The 24,339-nt window shown below is 35.3% G+C and overlaps 4 protein-coding genes across 6 annotated transcripts; 2 read left to right on the top strand and 2 right to left on the bottom strand.

Moving 5' to 3' along the window:
- Positions 1–78: 78 nt before the first annotated feature.
- LOC106405831 (F-box/kelch-repeat protein At1g24800) lies at positions 79–1,628 on the bottom strand. The gene is made up of 2 exons (XM_013846379.3): positions 312–1,628; positions 79–236 (listed from the first exon to the last, which is right to left on the bottom strand). The coding sequence occupies exons 1-2, from the start codon at positions 1,564–1,566 to the stop codon at positions 232–234; spliced, it is 1,260 nt and encodes a 419-aa protein (XP_013701833.2). The 5' UTR covers positions 1,567–1,628; the 3' UTR covers positions 79–231.
- Positions 1,629–4,378: 2,750 nt separating this feature from the next.
- Positions 4,379–5,445, top strand: LOC106403470 (glutathione S-transferase T3-like). The gene is made up of 2 exons (XM_048759917.1): positions 4,379–5,063; positions 5,282–5,445. Exons 1-2 carry the CDS (start codon positions 4,379–4,381, stop codon positions 5,443–5,445), a joined length of 849 nt encoding a protein of 282 aa, XP_048615874.1.
- Positions 5,446–17,476: 12,031 nt separating this feature from the next.
- On the top strand, positions 17,477–22,194 carry LOC106454154 (meiosis-specific protein ASY1-like). Its single transcript, XM_048760888.1, has 22 exons — positions 17,477–17,631; positions 17,753–17,809; positions 18,238–18,334; positions 18,413–18,481; positions 18,569–18,661; positions 18,813–18,933; positions 19,023–19,092; positions 19,189–19,230; positions 19,561–19,689; positions 19,767–19,880; positions 19,970–20,012; positions 20,100–20,135; positions 20,227–20,351; positions 20,453–20,465; positions 20,611–20,687; positions 20,774–20,875; positions 20,981–21,131; positions 21,214–21,293; positions 21,356–21,416; positions 21,500–21,645; positions 21,728–21,844; positions 21,920–22,194. Exons 1-22 carry the CDS (start codon positions 17,629–17,631, stop codon positions 21,971–21,973), a joined length of 1,800 nt encoding a protein of 599 aa, XP_048616845.1. The 5' UTR covers positions 17,477–17,628; the 3' UTR covers positions 21,974–22,194.
- A 475-nt stretch (positions 22,195–22,669) lies between these two features.
- LOC106403471 lies at positions 22,670–23,845 on the bottom strand. Of its 3 annotated transcripts, none has more exons than XM_048760889.1 (3): positions 23,664–23,845; positions 23,200–23,514; positions 22,670–22,915 (listed from the first exon to the last, which is right to left on the bottom strand). In XM_048760889.1, exon 2 carries the CDS (start codon positions 23,494–23,496, stop codon positions 23,212–23,214), a length of 285 nt encoding a protein of 94 aa, XP_048616846.1. In that variant the 5' UTR covers positions 23,497–23,514; positions 23,664–23,845; the 3' UTR covers positions 22,670–22,915; positions 23,200–23,211. The 3 variants fall into 3 exon arrangements, with proteins under 3 accessions (XP_048616846.1, XP_048616847.1, XP_048616848.1); XM_048760890.1 differs by having other exon boundaries at positions 23,200–23,520; positions 23,664–23,813; XM_048760891.1 differs by having other exon boundaries at positions 23,594–23,723.
- Between the last annotated feature and the right edge of the window lie 494 nt (positions 23,846–24,339).

Raw genomic sequence — 24,339 nt, 5'->3', positions numbered from 1 at the left:
ATAAAAAGGACTCGACAAAGGTTATGTTATCATTTTGAAATTCGAGTTAAAATTTCTAAATATGAGCGGTATTTAGGATAAGACAAACACAAGATAGACCATGGAAAACATAGGGGCAATGTCAAAAACACTACAAGAGTTTAAACACAAGAGTCTTAGAGACAAAAAGAGATTAGATAGACGGAACTGCGATCACAACCAAACTTGGACTGCAGATTAACATGCTCAATTTTAACCTGCAAAGTTGTGAAAATCAAACATTCAGAATAGGTAATGGCAATTCTGAATCGTAATAATAAACTTAGACTTACCCCTGAGCAGGTGGCGTTTCCTTTTGTGCAGAGGGGTTCGCTTGACTTGCATTAAGCTTGGACGGTAAGAGGAAGAGCAAACAAGTGGAGGAAGAAGGGCTTCAAGGTGCTTTGTGGTATAGGGGCAAAGGTATTGGATTTTGGTAACTTGTCCGAGATTCACAGATTGGATGTAGCCGGCTTGTCCAAAGACAAAAGCGGTGTGTTGATGAGGATCAGATATTTCAAACACCACAGCAACTTTGTTTTCCTCATCAACAAAGAAGCTCCCACCAAAATAATCATTAAGCTTAAACTTCAAAGCAGGCCCCGGTTCCACTAGCAAAAACTTGCTCCAGGACACATGGTCGGGCTCAACAGTAAGGGTAACCCAAATCTCAAAACTGTCAGATTCAAAAGCACCAAACAGGACCGCAAGCTGGTCATCTCTAACGTTTGAGAGGGTGACGCAGTCTTCATTGTAAGAGTGAAAAGGAAGAGGGAGGCGTGGTCCAAACCTCTCTTTGGTAAAATCAAAACAGAGTAAGAAATCTTCCACCTCGCAGTCCCTTCCGCCAAAGTCATCTATAACAACAAACCTCTCGTGAGCAAAAAAGTAGGTGTTTCCCTTGACAGACACGCCTCGGTGATGCTCATTTATCTGTATCTTCCACTCGGGCTTGGGCTTGAGGACTCTCCATGAATCAGAGCTAATTCCATAGATTTCGCACCTGAAAACGCGTGTTGGTCCAGGGGCACTGTAATCATCCACAAACCTCAGGATTTTGTGGTCGCGCTCTGAGGAGGAGGAGGAGTATCCGATGGCGTAATTGTCTCTTATGTTGAAGTTTTCTCTCGGTCCGATCAACCTTGTTTGACACAGGTAAGGGTTCCACACCACCAGCTTCGAGTGGTCCGTAGCCACGCATAACACCAACCCATCGCAGTGATATACCTTTGATATCTCCAACTGATTAAGCAAATCTACCTGCTTTGCCGACACATCAACAACCAAATCTTCTTCTTCTTCTTCGCGGAGATGGAACCTCAGAGAGTAGACCTTGGCATTCATCGTCATGAACCCCAGAAACTCATGCGGCCCTGCTGCTGCTGCTGCTGCTGCTGCTTTACCCAAAACCACCCAGCTTTTGGTTATTGCCTCCCATTTTTTGCAAGTAGATCGAACCTCCTTCACTGATGTTATCGGAACCTTCGTCAGTATCTTCTCCCCAACCAATTCCTGCGGAAGATCGCTCATCCTCCTCGTCTTCGGCATCCTCTTTCCAACTCTCCCCGCTATTCAAATTTTAGGGTTTTTCTCGATATCTGTTTTCCCCTTTGGTCGTCTTATTATAAATCACTGTTATTTGCCTAGCGCCACCGTCTGGGCTGTCAACTGGGCTACGATCTGCCTCTGTTTCCTATAATTTTAGGCCCAACTTGTAATGATTAATTTCCCAAATTACTATCATATAAAATTTTCCTAACACTCCAAACCCCCCCCCCCCCCCCTCCCCCCCCCCACGCATAATAAAACCATAATTAATTGGTTGAAAAAAAATAAAAATAAAACCATAATTAAGATCCAAGTCATGGGGGACGGGGAATGTATTCATCAAACCTTACCTTTAAAACCCGATCCCAAATCCCAACAAATCTCCGATCACCCGATGTTTTCTACTTGTCGCACGCCACAACCTCATCCATAATAAAAAATACAAGACTCGAGCAATTGAATTACTCAGCAAAAACGATCTTGTCCGCCCATGTTAACTTGTCAATTTTTATTGATCGTTAGATATAAAAAAAATCTAAATAATTTCTAAAGTTTTCAAAAATTTCTACAATTTTTAAAAAATTTAAATATCTAATCGTAAAATCATTAGTTTTTTGTATACCTACAAATTTTATAAATATTGTTTAGGCTAAATTTTTGATAATTATACAATGTTATATCATTTTTATTAGTTTTATACAAATTGATTTAATATATATCAAATCTATATTAAATATTAATAAGAAAATAGTAAAATCTATAATATTTAATAAAATTTATTTTTAAATATAAGTTAGATTTTAAAAAAATTTATTGCACATGGTGCGGAAAAACATTTAGAGCATGTTTATCCGGAGTCTTTAGTGATGTTCTTAGTGCGTGGACCCCCACAAAACCCTTAAGAATCGGTTACAAAAACTACTAATTAAGAACCGATTTTAGTGAGTTTTTTACACTGTTCGCGGGCTCCACTGATTCGTGGCGGTCCGCGATTGGTTTGCTTTTTAATTTTTTTTTTTAGATAAAAAAAATCTAAGAAACTCAAATGGATTTTTAGGGATAAACATGGTCTTAAGTTACCTAGCTATGGTGGGGGATAGTATAGCATTCTGTTCTTTCTTAGGTACGCAAGTGGGAGAATTTAAACCACATATTTTCCTTGCACACTGTGTTTCCCAATGCATAGAATCTCACAAAGATATTGTTATCACGAACTGAGAGCCTTGAATTTAAAGATACTAAGAGCATCCGCATCAGCGGTTTAATAGAGGTTCATGGACTTGGATTCATAGGCCCAGAAATTAGAAAGAAAAGATTTAATGGGTTTAAATCGGTGATCCGGCTCTTGCGAGTAAACCCGTATGATACGGGTTCAAGCCACGCGTCGAACAGGCAGTGGCTACGCGTTATCGCGTCGAATGGGAGAAAAATAGGGTTTCGCGTGAGAAGAATCATTTTCTCTTCTGTTTTCAAAAGCTAGGGTTTCTTTCTCTTGGAGGCGATTTCTCGTGCGACGCGACAGCCGGAGATTTTCTCGATCTAATCGACGTCAGACTCTCTCCTAGACGATCTCAGGTCAGTATCGACTACTTTGACGGTTTGATTGAATCGATTTGGGCTCGAAAGCGTTCTCGGTTGAAAATCGATTTGGGGGTTTCGATGTAGGGTTCAAAATCGATACGGGGGTTTCGATTTATGGTTTGAAATCGTCATGCGGGTTCCATTTAGGGTTCGTTTATCGGGGATTTGAAATCAATTTGGGGGTTTTTAGTTAGGGTTCGAAATCGAGTTTCTAGTTTTGATTAACCGTTGATTGTGTTCTAATCTTTGCTTTTTCTGGTACAGATGGATCCCGCAGAAGAGAGAAGAGAGACAAAGAGGCACAAGGAGTTCATCAATATGCAAGGATACGTGGCTGATTCAGAATACGGGATTCCGACAAGGTGTCCCTGTGGTGGGAGAATCATTGACGAGGTTTGGGGGAAGGACGACTACGACACCCTTCCTGGGAAGCGGTTCTTCAGCTGCAAAAAGTACGAGGTAAGCGCTTCTTCTCAATTAAATTCTTTCCATTTATTTTTGTTTTCAAACGAGATTCTCATATGTGTTTTTGTTGTTAACAAGGCTGATGGGTTTCATTACCGTCAGCCTTGGGTGATTGGTGTACAGGAGCATATCGAACGCCTCACTAAGCGTGTGGAGGAGGTTGAGCTGGTGATCAAGTGGGTGCCGGAGGTCAATAATCAGATTGAGAGACTGGAGGTAAAGTGACTTCCAAAATTTTGTTTTAAATTTGTAATATTTTCCTTCATTTTTTATTAACTGAAGGTTGTTGTTTCCATGTCCAGGCAGAGGTTAAAGCCCTCAATCACGAGGTTGATAACCTCACTGGGTGATAACCTCACTGGGCAGGTTTATAACCTCTCTGTGCAGGTCGCGGACTTGGAGAAGCTCTGCTTCGACTGAAAACAAAAGGTAACACTGAAGCTTAATTAGTTCGAGTGCTTGGTAGAGTTGAACTTGAACTGAACTAGGTAGTTGCGTAATGAATGTTAATGAATGGTTGAGTTTCAAATCCGTGTAGTTGTGTTTTGGTTGGTAGCGTAATGAATGGTTGAGTTTTAAAAACTGATTTGATGTTTATTGAATGCTCTCTGTGTAGTAGTTGTTCTCTAATTAACTTTAATCAATGTTTGGTAGTTAGAGTATGTTTAATTTTTTGTCCTTTCAAAGCCAAAACTAGTTTAAAATCATAGGCAATCCACATCTGAAAACACAAACCAAATTTTAAACCCATTTATCGAAAATCAAAATGGATCCTTTTTCCCTTAACTCTCCCGGGTTGGTTAACCTACTAGCTTCCCAGAGCAGTCAAACAATAGACTTAGGGTGTTCTGAGGTTCCTAAACCTGCGTCAAAGCAAAAGTGGACAACTAAGGAAGACGTTATGCTGATCAGTGCTTGGTTGAACACCAGCAAGGATCCAATCGTGAGTAATGAGCAGAAGGCAGGTAAGTTTTGGAAGCGAATAGAGGAGTATGTCAATGCTAGCCCTCTGCTCATTGGCTCCATTCCTAGGGAGTGGAGTCAATGTAAGCAGAGGTGGGGAAGGGTGAATGAGCAGGTGTGCAAGTTTGTGGGAAGCCATGAAGCCGCTTTGAAGGAGCAAGCGAGTGGCCAAAATGAGAATGATCTCATGAAGGCTGCCCATGACATCTTCTTTAATGACTATCATGTCAAGTTCAGTCTTGAACATTGTTGGAGGGAGATTAGGTTTGATCAAAAATGGAGATCACACTCATTGTCGAAAGATGGTGCAAAGGAGAAAAGGAAGGAACCTGCGGAGGAGGTGCCTGCCGAGGAAGATGTTAGGCCTCCTGGTGTTAAGGCTAGCAAAGCAGCCAAACGCAAGAAGCACGCAAATGAAGCAGCTTTTGATCAGATAGAGAGCATATTAGCTGTTAAAAATAACATATCCAAACAGAAAATCCTTGATCGTTTGCTAGCAAAAATTGAAGATACACTTTCTGATCAAGAAGTGTCTCTAAAAAATAAACTTATTTCTGAAATGCTTTGATTTGGTCAGTGGCTTTAATTTTTTTTTTGAATTTTTGAGTAGGTTAATGGTTTATATGAACTTGATGGCATTTGATATCTGTTGAATATGTTTTGCTTTAAGTTTATTGAATAAGTTTGAATCTGTTTTGCTTTGCAGGTCACGGGTTGCTTGTTCTTTATCTTGGTTTCTTTAGGTATCAGGTCACGGGTTGCAGGAGGTGGATGCTTGTAGTAGTAGGTAATGTCAGTTTGATTCACAGGAGAGTGTATAATTTTGTATCTTTCTACACTTCTTTTAACTTCATCGGCTTTAATGGGTGAATGTACCCACATGTTCTGTTTTCTACTCACGGGTGTATGTACTCACATGTTATGTTTTCTACTCACGGGTGTATGTACCCACGGGTTCTGTTTTGTACTCACGGGTGTATGTACCCACGGGTTCTGTTTTGTACTCACGGGTGTATGTACCCGATCAACTTGATTCACGGAAATGTAAAATATGTCTCTATATATAAACTATGTCTCTCACTTCTGTTTGTGCAATTCCTCTTTCACTCCTCTATTTATAAAATGTTGTTTGATTCTTCTCACAAAACTATGATCACTCCACACTAGCTTGGATTCTTCTCAACCATCACCACACTTTCACACTTTCATACAACCATCACCACGATTCTTCTCACTATCACCACACTTTCATACAATCATTATCTTCTCCACACTAGCTTTGATTCTTGTCAACATTACGATCACTTCTCCTTGTCATCAACCAATCCATAGAGGTTAGTTCAAAACTTTTCTTCACTATTTTTTACATATCTATAAGTTTTTATAAGTTTTAAAGGAAAAAAAAATAATGTTGTTGTAAGATAGTAATGTTTTTGTAAGTTTTAAAGGAAAAAAATAATGTTGTTGTAAGATAGTAATGTTTTTATAAGTTTTAATGAAATAAAGAAAATAATAATAGGATTAAATATGATTTACAAACCCCCTTTTGCCTTTTGTAAGAAGGAAAAGAGAAATAAATTGCTTCAACAATGTCTTCCTCATCAAGTGATGAAGTAGATGAAGCTTTAGAAGAAATGGTCGACCAAGTAGTTGATAATTTCATCGACTCAATAGTTGATGGTCAAGCCAACAACCCGAAGAGACGAGCTTATATCGAAAGAAATCGGGAACGAGGACACAATCAACTATTAAACGACTATTTCAAGGAAAATCCTACATACCCATCGGAAATGTTTAGGCGGCGTTTTCGAATGAACAAGCCATTGTTCCTTCGCATTGTCGATCGCCTAAGTAGTGAAGTTCCATACTTTCAGCAAAGAAGAAATGCTCACGGAAGGTACGGGCTATCTGCACTTCAAAAGTGTACGGCAGCTATACGTATGCTAGCATATGGTCAATCGGGAGATACATATGACGAATATCTCCGACTTGGTGAAAGTACAACACGTTTATGTTTGGAAAATTTCACTAATGGGATAATACAATTGTTTGGAGATGAGTATCTAAGAAGACCTAATGAGGATGATCTTCAACGATTACTCGATGTTGGAGAGGTACGCGGGTTTCCAGGGATGATAGGCAGCATCGATTGTATGCATTGGGAGTGGAAAAACTGCCCTACGGCTTGGAAAGGTCAGTACACACGTGGTTCAGGAAAGCCGACAATTGTCTTAGAAGCTGTGGCATCACAAGATCTTTGGATATGGCACGCGTTTTTCGGATTACCAGGTACCCTCAACGATATCAATGTTCTTGATCGGTCACCAGTTTTTGATGACATTTTACAAGGTCGAGCACCTAAAGTTAAGTTCAAGGTCAACAACCACACTTATCGTATGGCCTACTACCTTACTGACGGAATTTATCCAAATTGGTCAACATTTATCCAATCCATCCCACTTCCTCAAGGTCCTAAAGCAAAGCTATTTGCTAAACGTCAAGAATCCACCAGAAAAGATGTCGAACGGGCTTTTGGAGTATTGCAATCAAGGTTTTCAATAGTTAAAAACCCAGTTCTACTATGGGACAAGGAAAAGATAGGAAGGATTATGAGAACTTGTGTCATATTGCACAATATGATAGTAGAGAACGAACGAGACGGATACACTCAAATTGATACATCTGAGTTCGAGTCAGGAGAGTCAAGCAGAAGTTCCAAGGTGAAAAGGAGAACAAGTTTTAATATCGGTAATATGTTAGGCATTCGCAATGAAGTTCGAGATTCAGAGAAACATGATCGTTTGAAAGCTGATTTAGTTGAAAATGTATGGAAAAAGTTTGGTAATGTAGATGAATAATCTTTGTATGTTCATGAATATTCTTAATGTATTGAATAAAAACTTTTAAAATATTTTAAAAATTATTATATTTTATTCATGTATTGTCAATATATTGAAAACTTAAAAAAAAATATTATTTTATTCCTATGAACCTCTTCTTCAGGTTCACCAATGCAGGAACACAATAGATAGAAGTTCATCACTATTCATGGTCCCACTAAAAAAATATAAAAAATCTTTATGAATCCCAAAAGGGGGTTCATTGATGCAGATGCTCTAAGAAAAAGAAATCTGAAAATAAGAAGCCTAAAATTTTTATTTATTTTTTGTGAAAAGGGCATTCTATTAAAAACTGAAATTCAAATTACATCAGCCCAGTATTGATATAAATCACTTAACACTCTCAGTTAAATACATCACCTAAATGTTTTTGAACATTGACTTTCATTTTTCATTTTGCGCGAAACACGGATCTTATCCTAGTTGAAAAAAAAACAAAGAGAATTCAAAAAAGTGTTATCTTGTTTTAATTATTGCATAGAATTACTTAATTATAAGTCTAATATAGCTTCAATTTATTGTATACTAGCAAACCTTAAACAATATAAATAGTTATAGTTATGTATACTACTAATACTTTGAATATGTTTTTCTTTGTGCTTCGATTTGAGCTTGAATTTTAAAAGCTTTGATACCATGTTTTATATATATTTTTTTTTCTATACCCTGTTAAATTTTATTTCAACTTGATCAAAGTGGAAATAGTTCAAAATGTGAAGACTTGATATAAAAGAGTAGACATAAATGTGACTTTTCACAATTACGATTCTTACACACCCCTTTTCACTTTTACATACACCAAACTAAGTTATAAACTAATACCAATAATATAAAGGGGGGGTGTTAAAGTCGTAGTCGGTTATAGAATCAATCGGCTGGAGTAGTATCCTCTATATATTAATTGATAAGCATTTGAAAAATTAGAACTTTAATTTTGTATTAATTAAAAAAACTCTCAAATCCTAGGTGGCACTCTAAATGTCTTCTAAATTTCATTTCAAAGAATACTAGAGAATCTAATATAAAGTATAACTTAATCTAATGGTGTCACATTATTTCATAATTATATAACACTAGATAACATTATATTAACCTAAAATATATAAAGTGTGTATTCTTTCCTTAAATAAAAGCTACGGAATTATCTAATATGATTTACATATATATGACAATTAATGATTATGAATAATAAAGATTTGATAACAATTTTTGCATCCTTCTTCATTTTTGTTTAAATTTACATTATTAAAAAAATTAAACAATCACATTAACCATATAATAAAAAAAATTAGATTTTTTCTTATATGTTATATTTTTAATTTTTTAAAATGACTTTAAATTACAAAAATGAGAAAACCTTGTATGTTATATATATTTTTTAAATGACTTTAAAATACAAAAATGAGGACACCTTATATGTTATATTTTTCTTATATGTTAGAATTTTCTTATATGTTATATTTTGAATTTTTTTAAAACAACTTTAAATTACAAAAATGTAAGTTTTCCTTAAGTATACGACTAAAAACATTAAACTGACATGTATTAATTCGACGGTTGATTTGAAAGCTTTCGAAACCATACGGAAGATAAAAGTCAAAATAATTTAACTGTGAAAACAATACTGTTCATTTTTTTCAAGAATGTGTTCGATGGAAAAAATAAAGTTTTTATGTCATAATTTGTTTAATGTCCCATTAGAGAACATTATATGAACCTAAAATATAAGAAGTGTGTATTCTTTCCTTAAATAAAAGGTACAGAATTACCTAATATGATTTACATATATATGACAATTAATGATTATGAATAATAAAGATTTGATAACAATTTTTGCATCCATCTTCATTTTTGTTTAATTTTATATTATTAAAAAAATAAACAATCACATTAACCATATAATTAAAAAATTAGATTTTTTCTTATATTTTATATTTTGAATTTTTTAAAATGACTTTAAATTACAAAAATGAGGAAACCTTATATGTTATTTTTTTTAAAACGACTTTAAAATACAAAAATAAGGACACCTTATATGTTATATTTTTCTTATATGTTAGATTTTTTCTTATATGTTATATTTTGAATTTTTTAAAACGACTTTAAATTACAAAAATGTAAGTTTTCCTTAAGTATACGACTAAAAAAATTAAAATGACATGTATCAGTTCGACGGTTGATTTGAAAGCTTTCAAAACCATATGTAAGATAAAAGTCAAAATAATTCAACTGTGAAAACAATATTGTTCACTTTTTCAAGAATGTGTTTGAGAGAAAAAATAAGGTTTTTATGTCATAATTTGTTTAATGTCCAATAGAGAACATTATATTAACCTAAAATATAAGAAGTGTGTATTCTTTTCCTAAATAAAAGCTACGAAATTACCTAATATGATTTATATATATATGACAATTAATAATTATGAATAATAAAGATTTGATAACAATTTTTGCCTCTTTCTTCATTTTGTTTAATTTTATATTATTAAAAAATAAACAATCACATTAACCATATAATAAAAAAAATTAGATTTTTTCTTATATGTTATATTTTGAATTTTTTAAAATGACTTTAAATTACAAAAATGAGGAAACCTTATATGTTATATATTTTTTTTAAAACGACTTTAAAATACAAAAATGAGGACACCTTATATGTTATATTTTTCTTATATGTTAGATTTTTTCTTATATGTTATATTTTGATTTTTTTTTAAAACTGTAAATTACAAAAATTTAAGTTTTCCTTAAGTATACGACTAAAAACATTAAAATGACATGTATCAATTCGATGGTTGATTTGAAAGCTTTCAAAATCATATGGAACATAAAAGTCAAAATAATTCAATTGTGAAAACAATACTGTTCACTTTTTTCAAGAATGTGTTCGATGGAAAAAATAAAGTTTTTATGTCATAATTTGTTTAATGTTCAATCCGATCAACCCATGATGTATTAATTATAGTTTTTTCCATTATTTTTAATAAAAATTGATCTGATCCATCAGAAAGAAATTATATAATAACAACAAAAATATTTTATATATAAAAATAAAATGATCAAATATATAAAAGATACTATCGATAATATAAACAAATAAACTCACCCTGCGCAATGCGCATGTCTTATGTTAGTTTTAGAATATTTTAGAATATTTACTTACTCGATCCTATCAACCCAAATCTAAACTTTACATATTCGAGCTTCTGTCGATATTTTAAACTGATATTCTAAAATATTTTTTACATGCAGAGTCTGTATTTTAGAATCGGTTAAAAATATTTTAGAATATCAGTTTAAAATATCGATAGAAGCTTGAATATGTAAAATTTAGATTTGGGTTGATAGGATCGAGTAAGTAAATATACAAGTTTTCCCATTCTCTCTTTCTACGAGTTTACAAATCCCACTTAACCTAGAATTCGATCTCTCTCTCTCTCTCTCGGACCGATTCAGGCAGCTTTCGCGTTTCTCCTGTGGATTTCGCTTCTAGACGTAAGTATTCTTAGATTCTTATATTATTTTTGTGTAGCGTCGAAAGTACATTGATCGCTGAACCTAGTTCATCCCGTTCTAGTCACTGAAACTTTTAACCTAGCTTTGAAGGATTTAACTGAGAGTTTCGAGGGCTATAGGGTGAGTTAATTTCAAATATATACATGCATATTATTAAATATAATTTTTATGTTTAATTAAATCATATTTATATTAAAATATTGATACGAAAAAGAAAATTTACAATATTAATAAAAATTTTATTTTAAAATATAATTTATATTTATCTGTTAAAAAATGTTTTAAATTTTTTTAGACACCTAGTTTTCTACGAAAAGAAAGTTAGTATGTGTGAAAGATTTTCTCAACACTTGGCACTATTTTAATGGTAATAATTTTGAATATTAAAATATATTAAATACTATGAATTTCTTACCAGTGATGACGCTCTAATAAATACTTTAATATAGCCAAATCATGTCTGAATTGAAATACTTTAAAAACAGAAACCGATGAGTTAACTTTGTATGCTTCGATTGTTATGGCGACGATGAGAAGCAAGATGAAGAAGACTAATGTTTCACGTATTGTTGTGTTTTTCTGACTTTTAATACTATGAAGATTGCCGATTGTATTTAGCTACTTCTTTCTGTTTTAGGGGGCGCATAAAAAATAGTATAGTCCGAAAATTAAGAAACTGGCTATACCCCAACCTGAATTTTCTTAAAGATGGCCATCATAAAAATTAATATAGTGATATAACAGTTTTTTAACTTTTTATTGATGTTTTAAAAATTAGTTTATGCAACAAATCGGTTACCATTATTTTAGAATCTGATTTAAGTAGTTTTAATTAATTTTAATCATTCTAAATTAGTTAAATTAAATATCAATGTATTATAACAAATTTAATTATATCATTTTTACCATCAATTTTTTTATAACCAATATAATTTTTTCTCCGACTTTTTTTTAGTGCAAATTCACAATTTTATCTATTTCTTTAAAGTTATATTTTATTAAAATAATTATAATAAAACACACAAAATATCTAAAGTAAATATAAATATATAATAAATAAGCAAATAAAACATATAGATTTCGACTCTATTAATTCTTCACTACATTAGTTATTTATAAAACGCTTAATTACCCCTTTTTCAGTACCTTTTTCCACGTACATGATCTTAAGCTCCCATTATCTTGTATTAACCACATCAAATCAAGCTTGAGCAAGTATATTTGTAAGCTCAAGAAATTGGAGCTTGATAGGACCCTGTTGTGGTAGAGTTGTGGTTCGTGTACATGTGTTACACATGGAGAATAATGTGTGACACATGCTTCGAGAATAAAAAGGAAACGTCAAGATGCGATGATGTGTGATATTTTCATATGCTTGGTTGACGAAATAAGCATTAAAAGAATGTTATTAGATCACAAATTGGAATATTTGGTGATGCTAAAATATAGAAAATATTATATTAGATAATAGGAAAAAATTATTTAATATATATGGTGGCTTTACCTAAGATTAGGGTTAGAGTTTTCACGTTGTAATTCTCAGAGAGAAACACAAAGGGTTTTGGGGTTTCATAGCTGAGTGAATTGGTAGACTTGATCAACAGGTGTTGAGTCAAGTAAGTTGGGTTTGTTAGAAATCGATTCGTGTCGAGTTGTATAATTCGTATCAAACAAGTCTGTAAGAGATTGTGTAAAAGATTTCTAATAAAAGATATACGAGCTCTTGGAATTACTTTGTGCTTTGTGTTTTTGTTGTATCTCGATTTTACAATTGGTATCAGAGCAGGACATCTAAACGAAGAAGAGTTCTTCGAACCAAGGTGAGATCCTGAGAAGAGACTATGGCAATTTTGGCACATAATATGTTGTTGCTGAATGATGTGAATTATGGGTACTGGAAAGTGAGAATGAGAGCAAACTTACGTGGAGCTGATGGAGATATTTGGACAGTTGTTCAATTTGGATGGGAAGAACTGTGTGTGATGCAAGAAGATGGCTTGAAGACACTTAAACCGAAGACAAAGTGGACTGCAACAAAGAAAAACTTTCAAGGTTTAATGCGAAAGCACTGGATACAATCTTCAGTTGTGTAGATGGAAAGCAATTTGAGCTTATACAGGGATGTGAATCAGCTAAGGAGGCTTGGGATATACTACAAAATGCTTTTGAGGGTACTGCGAATGTTAGGAGGATAAGATTGGACTTGCTTGCATCACAGTTTGAAGACATAAGGATGACTGATGATGAGAAGATATGAGATTTCAGTGCAAAGCTTAGCTCCATAGCCAATGAAGCACAAGTTTTAGGTAAAAAATACGAAAATGCAAAATTGGTGAAGAAGTTTCTGCGATGTTTGCCTACTAAGTTTGCAGCAAAAAAAGCAGCGATAACATTGACAATGAACACTGATGAACTAAAGTTCGCTGAGGCAGTAGGGATATTAAAGGCTGAGGAGATGGAATTGGAATCTAAGTGTTCAAAGCCTGCTCAAGACTCTAGAATTACAGCCGATGAACATCCAAAGAGCTACAAAACTTGAAGAATCTATTCACCTGATGATTCAGAAACTTGAAGAAACCATGAATCTTTTGTATAAGATGTCCAACGACAGACTGCCTAGAGAAGAAGAAAGACATAAAAGGCAGGAAGGGGGGTGTTTTAATTGTCATGGTATTGGACATGTCAAAACAGATTGTCCATCATTCAAGAGAAAAGAAATCAAGTGCAATGGATGTAATGGTTATGGGCACATAAAATCAGATTGTGTGAACACAAAGAAGATGAAGATGAAGAGAATTTGCAATGATAAAAAGCCAGAAAGAAAAGAAGATGCTCTCAATTTTGTGGCTCTTCATGGAGCTATAGGGTCTGAAAAAGACATCACTAAAGGTGAATTTCGTGCGTCGTGTGTGTCACACACCAACTCCGATGTGTCACATAATGATGCAGAAAGTGATATAGATGCGGATCTTCTAGCTGAGTATCAGGTTCTGTTTGGTCAATTTGCTAAACTCAGTGAAGAAAATTTTCAGCTGATAAAAGATACAACAATGCTGAAAGCAAAAGTGAGCATTCTAGAGTTGGAAACCAACAATAAATCTGAGACTGGAGTGTCAAAAGAAGAGAAGGAGTCTGATCCGCATAGTTCACAGAAGAAAATCTCTGAACAGGCCTACAATCTAAAGAGTATGGAGACGAAATATGATCAGACGAAACAACTATTGAATGAGGAACGCGAGAAAAGTCAGCTGCTGCAAAGAGAACTCAGTGAAAATTACAGAAAGTTAAGGATGTTAAACAGAGGATCTGAAACTTTAGATCAGATATTATCAGTTGGACAACCTCCAAAGGTGAATTGGGGCTTAGGATACAAGGGTTCTGCTCCAAAGGATCAAGCTATTCCAGTTGATGTTATAAAGTTTGTAGAAGGTACTCCATCTCACCCTGAAAGTAGCTCGAAAGCTGAGAAAAGACATACATCTGCACCTGTGAAAAAAGAACCTAATGCTCAGACAAAACTACACTCTCCAAAACCTGCAATAACTAGGAGGAACGGTTGTTTGTTTTGTGGGAATCATGGTCATAAGGTTGATTTCTGTTATTCTCGAAGACACCAGATTAAGCGAGCTTGGAAGATGAACATTTGTTATGTGGAACCTAGAAGGTATGGATATGTATGGATAGCTAAGAAGGATCTGTATCCCAAGTTTACGAAAGGTGTGTCACACGAGCATACCAATGTGTCATACACTCGAATGGTTGATCAATATACTGAACTTGAAGAACCAGTTCGATGGCGTAGAACGAGTTGAGGGTTTTGATGGTCCAACATGTATCATGAAGTTTTTCACAGAGTTTTCCACTCAAGCAGGGGGAGATGGTACTTGATTCAGGGGGAGTTTAAGTTAATACTTTGATAGGATGTATGATGCATATTGTGCTTAGAGGTTATTGAGCTTGAGTTGTAAAACTCAGTGAAAAAGGGGGAGAATGTAAGCTCAAGAACTTGGAGCTTGATAGGTTGCAGCTGTGGTGGAGTTTTGGTTCGTGTACATGTGTTACACATGGAGAGTAATGTGTGACACATGCTTCGGAGAATAAAAAGGAAACGTCAAGATGCGATGATGTGTGATATTTCCAAATGCTTGGTTGATGAAATAAGCATTAAAGGAATGTTATTAGATCACAAATTGGAATATTTGGTGATGCTAAAATATAGAAACTATTATATTAGATAATAGAAAAAGATTATTTAATATATATGGTGGCTTTACCTAAAATTAGGGTTAGAGCTTTCACGTTGTAATTCTCAGAGAGAAACACAAAGGGTTTTGGGGTTTCATAGCTGAGTGAATTGGTAGACTTGTTCAACAGGTGTTGAGTCAAACAAGTTGGGTTTGTTAGAAATCGATCCGTGTCGAGTTGTGTAATTCGGATCAAACAAGTCTGTAAGAAATTGTGTAAAGGATTTCTAATAAAAGATATACGAGCTCTTGGAATTACTTTGTGCTTTGTGTTTTCGCTGTATCTCGATTTTACGAGATTCTGATCAACTACACCCACGAAAGATATGTGATTTTAGTTTTTACATCAACTTAATTTAAAACAACAAGCATCATTTGCTTCTTTTTGAGATTTCAAATCCGAACCACACTTATATTTCAACGACACGCATCTTCCCAAACAAATTTTACATTATTAAAGTTAGTATAGTAAATAATCATAAGAAAACAGACAATTTGTCAATTTCTAGATTACAAGTTCATAGAAACCTGAAAACAGCCATCCAAAAGTTTAAAAATATTTTCTTCAAAAAAAAAAAGTTTAAAAATATTCCAAATGATTAGGCTGATATGATCCAATTTTCCCGTATAAAAGCAAAAAATCTAACAACCAATATGTTTCCTTATTTTTGTGTGTTTGCATGTACTGCATATAGAACAACACAACATATTGATCAACACCAATCACAGTAAAGAAACAGAGGTTTTGACAAGAGTTCCTAGCTCTCTCTCTCTCTCTCTCTCTCTCTCTCTCTCTCTCTCTCTCTCTCTCTCTCTCTCTCTCTCTCTCTCTCTCTCTCTCTCTCTCTCTCTCTCTCTCTCTCTCTCTCTCTCTCTCTCTCTCTCTCTCTCTCTCTCTCTCTCTCTCTCTCTCTCTCTCTCTCTCTCTCTCTCTCTCTCTCTCTCCTAATATCCCCCATACACCTCACAATATGCATAATTCTCTCAATATAACCTCTTTTTCTAAACAAGTCTTAGTCTTTCTTCACAAGTCTACTAATTGCATCTTCTCTTCTTCTTTTCATGCATTAGCCAGCTTAGCACTTCCCTTTCAAAAGGTCTATCACAAACTCATATGATCGATCATATTAACATCCCGCTTTCGACGATCCAGTTTTTCCTCAAACTGAATGATAGAACTTATACAAAAAGACAACTTCAGCACTCTAGCTTACCATCACTGGTTTCTTGAATGGATTAAGTTACTTTTATTTTGTTAAATGGATTTATCTAGTTTTCCAGTAGATGTATATTACAAATTATTATGGGTGCACTTGAAAAATTAGTAAAAGTATTAATTTTAGAAAATGTTTGGGGGCACATGCACCCATATAAGACCCCAGCTTCGCCTTTAGCTTCAACCCACATATGAATCCTCACCTCGTTCACTAGACCACAAATATGAACTAATGAGTTGGTAACATTAATGTTGTTTCATTAATGAGTTTATTACACAGCCTTCACATGCAAATTCACTCCACTGATCAGTGATCAGATCCTCTACATTGATCGTACTCTTATGAACCTCATTTCACTACGACCACTCAAACCAGTCATAGAAACGTCCAAGAAATTATTATTTTTTGTAAAACTTCTTACTTGCTGAATCAGAGGCAAGAAACATTATACCCTATCTTGGGTTTGGTGCAAAACTTTCATTATTGAGGTTTGATTGTTTGTTTAATCTGTCAATTTCAGAGTCAATTTCTTTCGGTAATGAGCAATCTGCACTTTCAGTTGCAAATTCGTAAATAAACTAATGATTTAATTTATTTACTAGTTATAAACTTACAACTTACTATTACCAACCAATTAGTTTTGTCCTTCCTATACTTATTTTTTTAAATATTTAATTTTTCTTTAATATGTAACTATGTATGTGTAACAGTAAAAACGACATGTTTTATTGATAAAAAGATGTTATACTTCTCACAAAATTAAGTTTGTTACATAGGGCATTGTTTAATTTTGTTTACAAAAAGAAAAGGTTAGTCCTAGGGGCTGATTATAAATTTTCATAAAGTTGAGGTACTTTCCCTTAATAATTTTTAAAACAATACTCAAAAAAAATTGAAACCCCTGAGGTGGGGTCCGCTCAGAGCAACTGATTTGGGTAGCGCTTGTGCGTGACTGTTTTAGCCTATAGGAAGTTAGATGAAATCGGTCAATATTACCCCTACTATCTTCCTGAAATACCAACTTTGCCCCTAAATATCCTTCTCCCTATAAACTGTGAAACTCGCTTTCTCTCTCACTCCCATTTCAATTTATTTTTCGAAAATTTCTCTTTCTCTTTCTATCTCTAAGTTTACTAGCGGAAACGAATCTTCTTCTCCACTCCAAACCTGTCGAAAATGGTGAGTAAAGAGGAAGCGGATCATCGATACATCCTAACCTGGGTGAAGTTTTCGCTTCGCCTCTAGTCCTCGAATCTGATTTCGCGTTGCTTTTTTTTTCTTCTTTTTCTACTTTCCTCAGGTAATGGCTCAGAAGCTCAAGGAAGCTGAGATCACCGAGCAGGACTCGCTCCTTCTGGTAAGCGAACCGCCTTCATCGAGCTTTCGTTTCCGTTTCTTATTGATTTCGCCAAGTTTTTCGTTACTTACTTGTTGTTTTCGAAGTTTACTGATCTCGATCGGTTCGCGTCAATCATCTAGATATGGATTTTTGTTTTACATTCATCATCGGAATTGATTTTGGTCTTCGTTTATCATCTAGAGATGAGAGATGTGATGGAGATTCCGTCTCTTGAATTTTGTGAAAATGGCTCGTTGCTTCCTCGTGATTTTAGCAGATTATCTTGATTTAGATCACGTATACTGTTTAGAGATTGATTTCGTACCTCGATTACGTTTCAAATCACTGCGATACATTTTGATTTGAAGAGAATCGAGAAAGGTTTCTTCGTTAATGCGCGTTAAACGCTGACGTCTTTGTGTTGGTGTTGATTTTTGTTGAAACAGACTAGGAATCTGCTGCGTATCGCTATCTTCAACATCAGCTACATCAGGGGCCTCTTTCCCGAGAACTACTTCAATGATAAATCGGTTCCTGCTTTAGGTAACAAGCTAATCTAATATCTCTTTTCAATTTCTATAACTATAGAAAATAGTAACTGGCTGGATGATTTTGAAACAGATATGAAGATCAAGAAGCTGTTGCCTATAGATCCTGAATCACGCCGACTGATTGACTGGATGGAGAAAGGTTTTTTCTATACTAATGATTTTAGCATTTTATTACGCTTCTTGTAAACTGTATTTGACTGATTGTGTTCTCATCACTTGGGTCTAGGTGTCTACGATGCGCTACAGAAGAAGTATTTGAAGACGCTCATGTTCTGCATATGTGAATCAGTTGAGGGTCCGATGATTGAGGAATACTCATGTAAGTTCTTGCGAGATGGTTGATTAGCTTTTTTGTTAAAAAGTATGGTTTGCTGTTGGATTATACGATTGACTGAGAGCTCGCAACTTTCTACTTTAATATATTTGAATCATCCGTTGTTGATTTTGATGAAGAGCCTGTATTACTGCAGTTAATTTCAGCTATTCGGATTCTGATAGCCAAGATGTCAGGATGAACATCAGTCGTACTGGAACTAAGAAACATGGAGGAACTTTTCACTCCACTGCTGACATTACCCAAAATCAAATGAGGTGTGCACTGTGTTAAGATATTTTTGAGGTCTAAATGGTTTTGTCTTCGCTAACTTGCTTTGCAATTTTCATGATTGTGCTGAAACCAGGAGTTCAGCTTGCAAAATGGTTCGCACACTAGTTCAGTTGATGAGGACCCTCGACAAAATGCCAGACAAGGTGATGAATATTTTAACTATCCTTCAGGGGTATTCCATTTACATCAGTTTCCACATTGCTGATGACAGAGTTTACTTTTTTTTGTTTCTGCTCCAGCGCACCATAGTGATGAAGCTTATGTACTACGATGATGTCACGGTATGGTTATAGCATTCATAAGTTCGATAAACATTGGTGATATTATTATGATCTTAATTCAGTTTGAATAGAGCGTCTTTATTGTAATGACTCTGCGATATAAACACTGATATCAAGCAATCAGATTCTGCCCTTGTGAACTCCTACTTTACTTATAAGTTCTATACTCTTGTTACGCACATACAGCCTTTTTTGGTTGTGTTTACATACAATTTTTTTCTTTCTTTATGAAAAATGTCAATGCTGTTCATTTGATCTCACTTTGCTCCACTCTGCATGATTGAATGCTCAGAAGAAAGACTGACATCTGTTACTTGAATATTTTTGCAGCCACCAGATTACGAGCCACCTTTCTTCAGAGGCTGTACAGAAGAAGAAGCTCAGCATGTCTGGACAAAGGATCCTCTGAGAATGGAAGTTGGGAATGTTAATAGCAAACATCTCGTGTTAACGCTTAAGGTAAGTGATTAAAAATATGTAACTCGCTACACATATGTCGTCTTATGATGTCTACTCATTGTGGATGATCTGTGCAGGTCAAGAGCGTTCTTGATCCTTGTGCGGATGAAAATGATGACATGCAAGATGATGGAAAGAGTACAGGACCTAATTCTGTACATGATGAGCAGCCTTCTGATTCAGATAGCGAGGTTAACAGTCATTTATCTGCTTTTTACTCAATCTTTACATTCTACGTGGTTTGCCTAAAACGTAATCTGTTTTTTTCTTTTGTTTCCAGATAAGTCAAACAAGAGAAACTCAATTCCTTCTGGCGCCAGTAGGTAATGATGACTTACAACAAATCTTAGTTTAATGTGACAGTCTAGTTAAGTTTTGCACTAAACTGAGTAAACCTGATAATCTAACAGAGAAACAAGAGGATGATGATGGAGAGGTTGATGAAGGTGAACTATTATAAAATATTAGCGCAAAAACTTGACTTTGCCGAATAGGAAAAGCTTCCTCTGATTTCACCTACCTGTGAAATGTTTCAAGATAACACACAGGATCCGGTTGAGTCTCAACAGCAGCTAGAAAGGGTGAAGGGCTGGATTAACTCCCGCCACCTCGATACTCTGGAGCTCACAGATGTTCTTGCAAACTTCCCAGATATCTCAATAGTAATATGTTTTTCCTCTTCCTATCTACCTTAGGAAGTGTAACCGAGCTCTTTCATAGTTAGTTTCTTGCCGTTCTAAGCCACTCTCTTTTGTTATTCCAGGCTCTGACTGAAGGTAAATCAGTGCTACATGAAAGTCACTACCAACTCGGAACCATGAAGCATCGATGAATATGAAATCTACAGCTTTCTACAATTACTATATACTGTGAACTTCAGAGTCTATCTTCCTCCACTAACAGTTACATCCTGACTTTCAGAAATCATGGATCAGCTGGAGAAAGAAGGTGTTCTTTCGAAAACAGGGAAGGAAACATACACTATAAACAGAGAAAAGGTATACAATTGATCCTATCCATTTGATGTCATTCTCTTTGCTTTTTAATTTATCTTGACCATCAGCTAACCCCAAAACATAACCAGACACCATGGAGCGAATTCAACTTTGTGAAAGATGAAGCTGATGGTAAAACTGCTTCCAAGGACGAGAAATCTATAGCTCCTGAAGAGTACATGTACATGAAAGTAAGAGACTCTGACTTCCTACTCTATGTTTAATATACATGCAAAAATGATAGCTAAATAAACATGATCTTGAGATCCATCATTGACACACGTTTTTTTTGTTAGGCTCTGTACCATTCTCTTCCGATGCAATATGTGACAATTACAAAGCTTCACAACATGTTGGATGGTGAAGCCAACCAGACGAAAGTTCGTAAGCTAATTGACCGAATGATCCAAGAGGGCTACGTGGAAGATTCTAGCAACCGCAGACTAGGTTTGCTGTCTCACTTCAGACCCTTCTCTTTTAAGTTTTGTTGGTCGTAAGGCTTCCTCACTGATGAAATTTGTATATACAGGGAAGCGTGTAATTCACTCAGTTGTAACCGAGAATAAGCTAAATGAAGTCAGAAAAGTTCTTGCCACAAATGATGATATGGTAATTTTCCAGACTGTTGAACAAATCCTTGGAAGAGCTTTCTAATGAGAATGGTTTCACAGGATGTGGATGTTGACGAAACTGTAAACAAGACCAACGGCCAAGACGCCAAACTAACCCCAGGTATACCCTTTTCCGTCTCTAGCTTTTAGCTGTGTTAACCGATCTTGATGTTCACAAAAAAACATTTTTTTGAAAACAAGCAGATGTATCTACACGCGGAGGCATCCACTCTATTGGATCAGACTTGACACGCACGAAAGGGAGATCTGCGATGCAGCAGAACGGATCGGTGCTAAGTGAACAGACCATCTCCAAAGCTAATAACACTCCGATGAGCAGCAATGCACAGGTTGAAATCACACACCACTGAATAAACATATACTTTTGTTGACTCTTGATTAAGTGTACCTAATCTGGTATAATTGGCCCAGCCTGTGGCTTCGAGGGAGAGTTTTGCTGTAAAAGGAATGGCTGCTAAAATCTGCACGGACGCGGGCACAGACTCTAGCCAAGCCTCACAAGACAGGCGTTACAGGAAAACCAGCACGGTCTGTTAATACAAAACCACAGAGTCTTTTATGTTTTCAACTTAAAAAGTGATAATTTTGAATTTTGGTTATCAGGTGAGAGACCCTATCCTGCAGTACTCGAAGCGCCAGAAATCTCAGGCTAATTGATGATGGTACCACAGTATCATACACGAAAGCCACCATACTCAGTGGCTATGATAGTATCTACCAATTCCCATAATCCATAAACCCTCCTGATACACTCGCTTTATTTCCATGCTTAAGTATTATGATCTTTGTTACTTTTGGCACGAGACTTGTTGCATTAAAGTTCACTTGCTTTTATCTGTTGCAGACTTTTTTTATAAAAAAAAATGTGTTGCAGACTATTTCATGCTTCTTTTCCCTTGAGAATATGTTTGCATGAAAGGCAAACATGTTTATTGTGTATTATTTACACTAGTAAATCATTTTGGCTTTTGTAAAAGTTTCCGTCATTGTTCCTCGTTTAATAACCACTAATTCTTAACCTAAAAATTATACGATCACCAGTCTATCGGAAGCATACACTTACTGGAATCTCCTATAGGGTTTATGTCGCAGCTGAACATCCAATCCAAAAGAGAAACAACCACACACGAGTCGCGACACGAGCTTAAAAACTTAAAAATAGTCGTCTTATTCGGATATTGATTGAAACATTCGTAATCTGGTTGCCTTTAGACTTTGGAGAGTTTGGGTTGGTTACTTGTGTAAATGATCTGATCAGGCCCTCTCATTGAGTAGCAGAACTTGGTCTTGTAGCAAGCGTTTCATTTCTTAGTGTGATGCGTTTGTTTATATATTAGTAAACCAAGAAGGAAATATTTGAGCAACAAAACTATAAAAAAACATGAAAAGACTCATCACTTCAGAAAGTATATTCATATTCAAAGATGCAAATGGAGAATCAAAACAACTTGTTCAAAAAAAAAAAAGTATACTCCTCTCTCATTTGTACCACGCTTCAAGACACCTGAAAGAAAAAAAAAAGCAACGAATGGAGTACAATCGGGAATTGAAAGAGAGACATATGCATCTATCCATACATCATCACAATACATCTTCTGCCTGCAAGAAACGAAACAAATGGATCAACAATGAGCTACTTTTGCCAAGGAGCTGAAACTTAAATATGTAAGAAGAAAGACTCCTGGAATAAACAATATAAACAACTCCACGTCACAATGTGGATATACTACTACCGAACATAAAACATTTACAAGGTCAAGAGAAGCATAAAAAATCAAGATAATTATATCAAAGCGCAAACACTAATAGTTCACTCTTCAAACCCATTTCCTAAAGCATATACAGACCATTGCAGCTACTAGTAATGATAAGATAAAACTCACCATTGTATATGATTAGTTTGAGGATGAAGAAGAGGAAGGATGGTCCTGAAGGAGATCATCATAAGGGTCCCTACGACCAGCAACTTGGCTAATCTGAGGATCCCAACGAAGCTGAGCGTTGTGACGCTCAAAAGTCCAGAAACCATAAGGACGAATAGGCAAAGCCCACATCTCCTTAATCTTCTTGCACCTCTCGTGCATCTCATATATGTGCTCCCTCGCTTTCCTGTCTCTCACCTCCGGATCCTCCATCAGCCTCAGCACCAGATTCTCCGCGAACTCCATTATGAAACCCATCTCTTTCCCCTCAAATCACTTCAATTGAAAGAAACAAACTTTCTCAAAATTTGATTCCCCCCAGTCTAGATCTAGGTTACGTTTCTATGAGTCGTACATTACAGCGATCAATCTCTTTACTTGATTACTCCTAAGACAAAACCCTTTTGAAATATAAGGAGACTTACGATTAGATACGAAACCAGAGGAGGATGAAAGATCGCAGAAGCTCTTTGCTTTGGGATTGGTCAGAGAGGCCCCAGAGCGAGTGATGAAGAACAAAACAGAAATCTGATAGAGATATAAACTGCGTGTTGTTTGGTACTTGAAAACGAGGCAACAAGACGTTTTTGTCTTCTTAAATGCTACGCGGTTTATTTCTCTTTTTACGCAACGCCGTGATCAAATTTCTGGTGAGCCGCTTGTCAAAAAGTTTTATTGTGTTAGAGCGTAATTAATGGGAAGGAGAAACCGTCTCTTAACTTTTAAATAAAAAAATTAAGAACTGGTTTTTAAATAAGATATGTAAGAGCATCATTAACCCAGAGTTTTTAAGATGGGATTCTTAGCGGAAGTTAAGAAACTGTTTTTTAACTTTTAACTAAAAAAGTTAAGAATCGGTTCTTAAATAAGGATTTTAAGAACCAGTTCTTAGTATTTTTAGTTAAAAGTTAAGAAATCGTTTTTTAATTTCCGATAAAAATTTCACTCTAAGAACCCTGGATTAATCATGGTCTTAGAGCATCTGGTCTAAAATTTGTTCCAAAAAAAGAAAAAAAAAAACATCTGGTCTAAAATATTAGTATTATAATTATTTATTTATGTTTTATGTTTTATGTTCTGTAAACCAGTTAGTCATATATT

This window comes from Brassica napus, chromosome C6, assembly GCF_020379485.1.
Source record: "Brassica napus cultivar Da-Ae chromosome C6, Da-Ae, whole genome shotgun sequence".
Lineage (NCBI taxonomy): Eukaryota > Viridiplantae > Streptophyta > Magnoliopsida > Brassicales > Brassicaceae > Brassica > Brassica napus.
This window is presented reverse-complemented; position numbering and strand designations above follow the sequence as displayed.

What these genes read in the sequence shown, in the direction of transcription:
- LOC106403471 (XM_048760889.1), bottom strand. Translation starts at nt 23,496, where the DNA reads ATGGGTTTCATAATGGAGTTCGCGGAGAATCTGGTGCTGAGGCTGATG.
- LOC106403470 (XM_048759917.1), top strand. Translation starts at nt 4,379, where the DNA reads ATGGATCCTTTTTCCCTTAACTCTCCCGGGTTGGTTAACCTACTAGCT. An exon ending in CAAACAGAAAATCCTTGATC is followed by an intron (nt 5,064 to 5,281) that starts GTTTGCTAGCAA and finishes TTTGCTTTGCAG; the next exon opens with GTCACGGGTTGCTTGTTCTT.
- LOC106454154 (XM_048760888.1), top strand. An exon ending in TCGACAAAATGCCAGACAAG is followed by an intron (nt 19,093 to 19,188) that starts GTGATGAATATT and finishes TTTCTGCTCCAG; the next exon opens with CGCACCATAGTGATGAAGCT. An exon ending in AAGAGTACATGTACATGAAA is followed by an intron (nt 20,876 to 20,980) that starts GTAAGAGACTCT and finishes TTTTTTTGTTAG; the next exon opens with GCTCTGTACCATTCTCTTCC.
- LOC106405831 (XM_013846379.3), bottom strand. Translation starts at nt 1,566, where the DNA reads ATGCCGAAGACGAGGAGGATGAGCGATCTTCCGCAGGAATTGGTTGGG.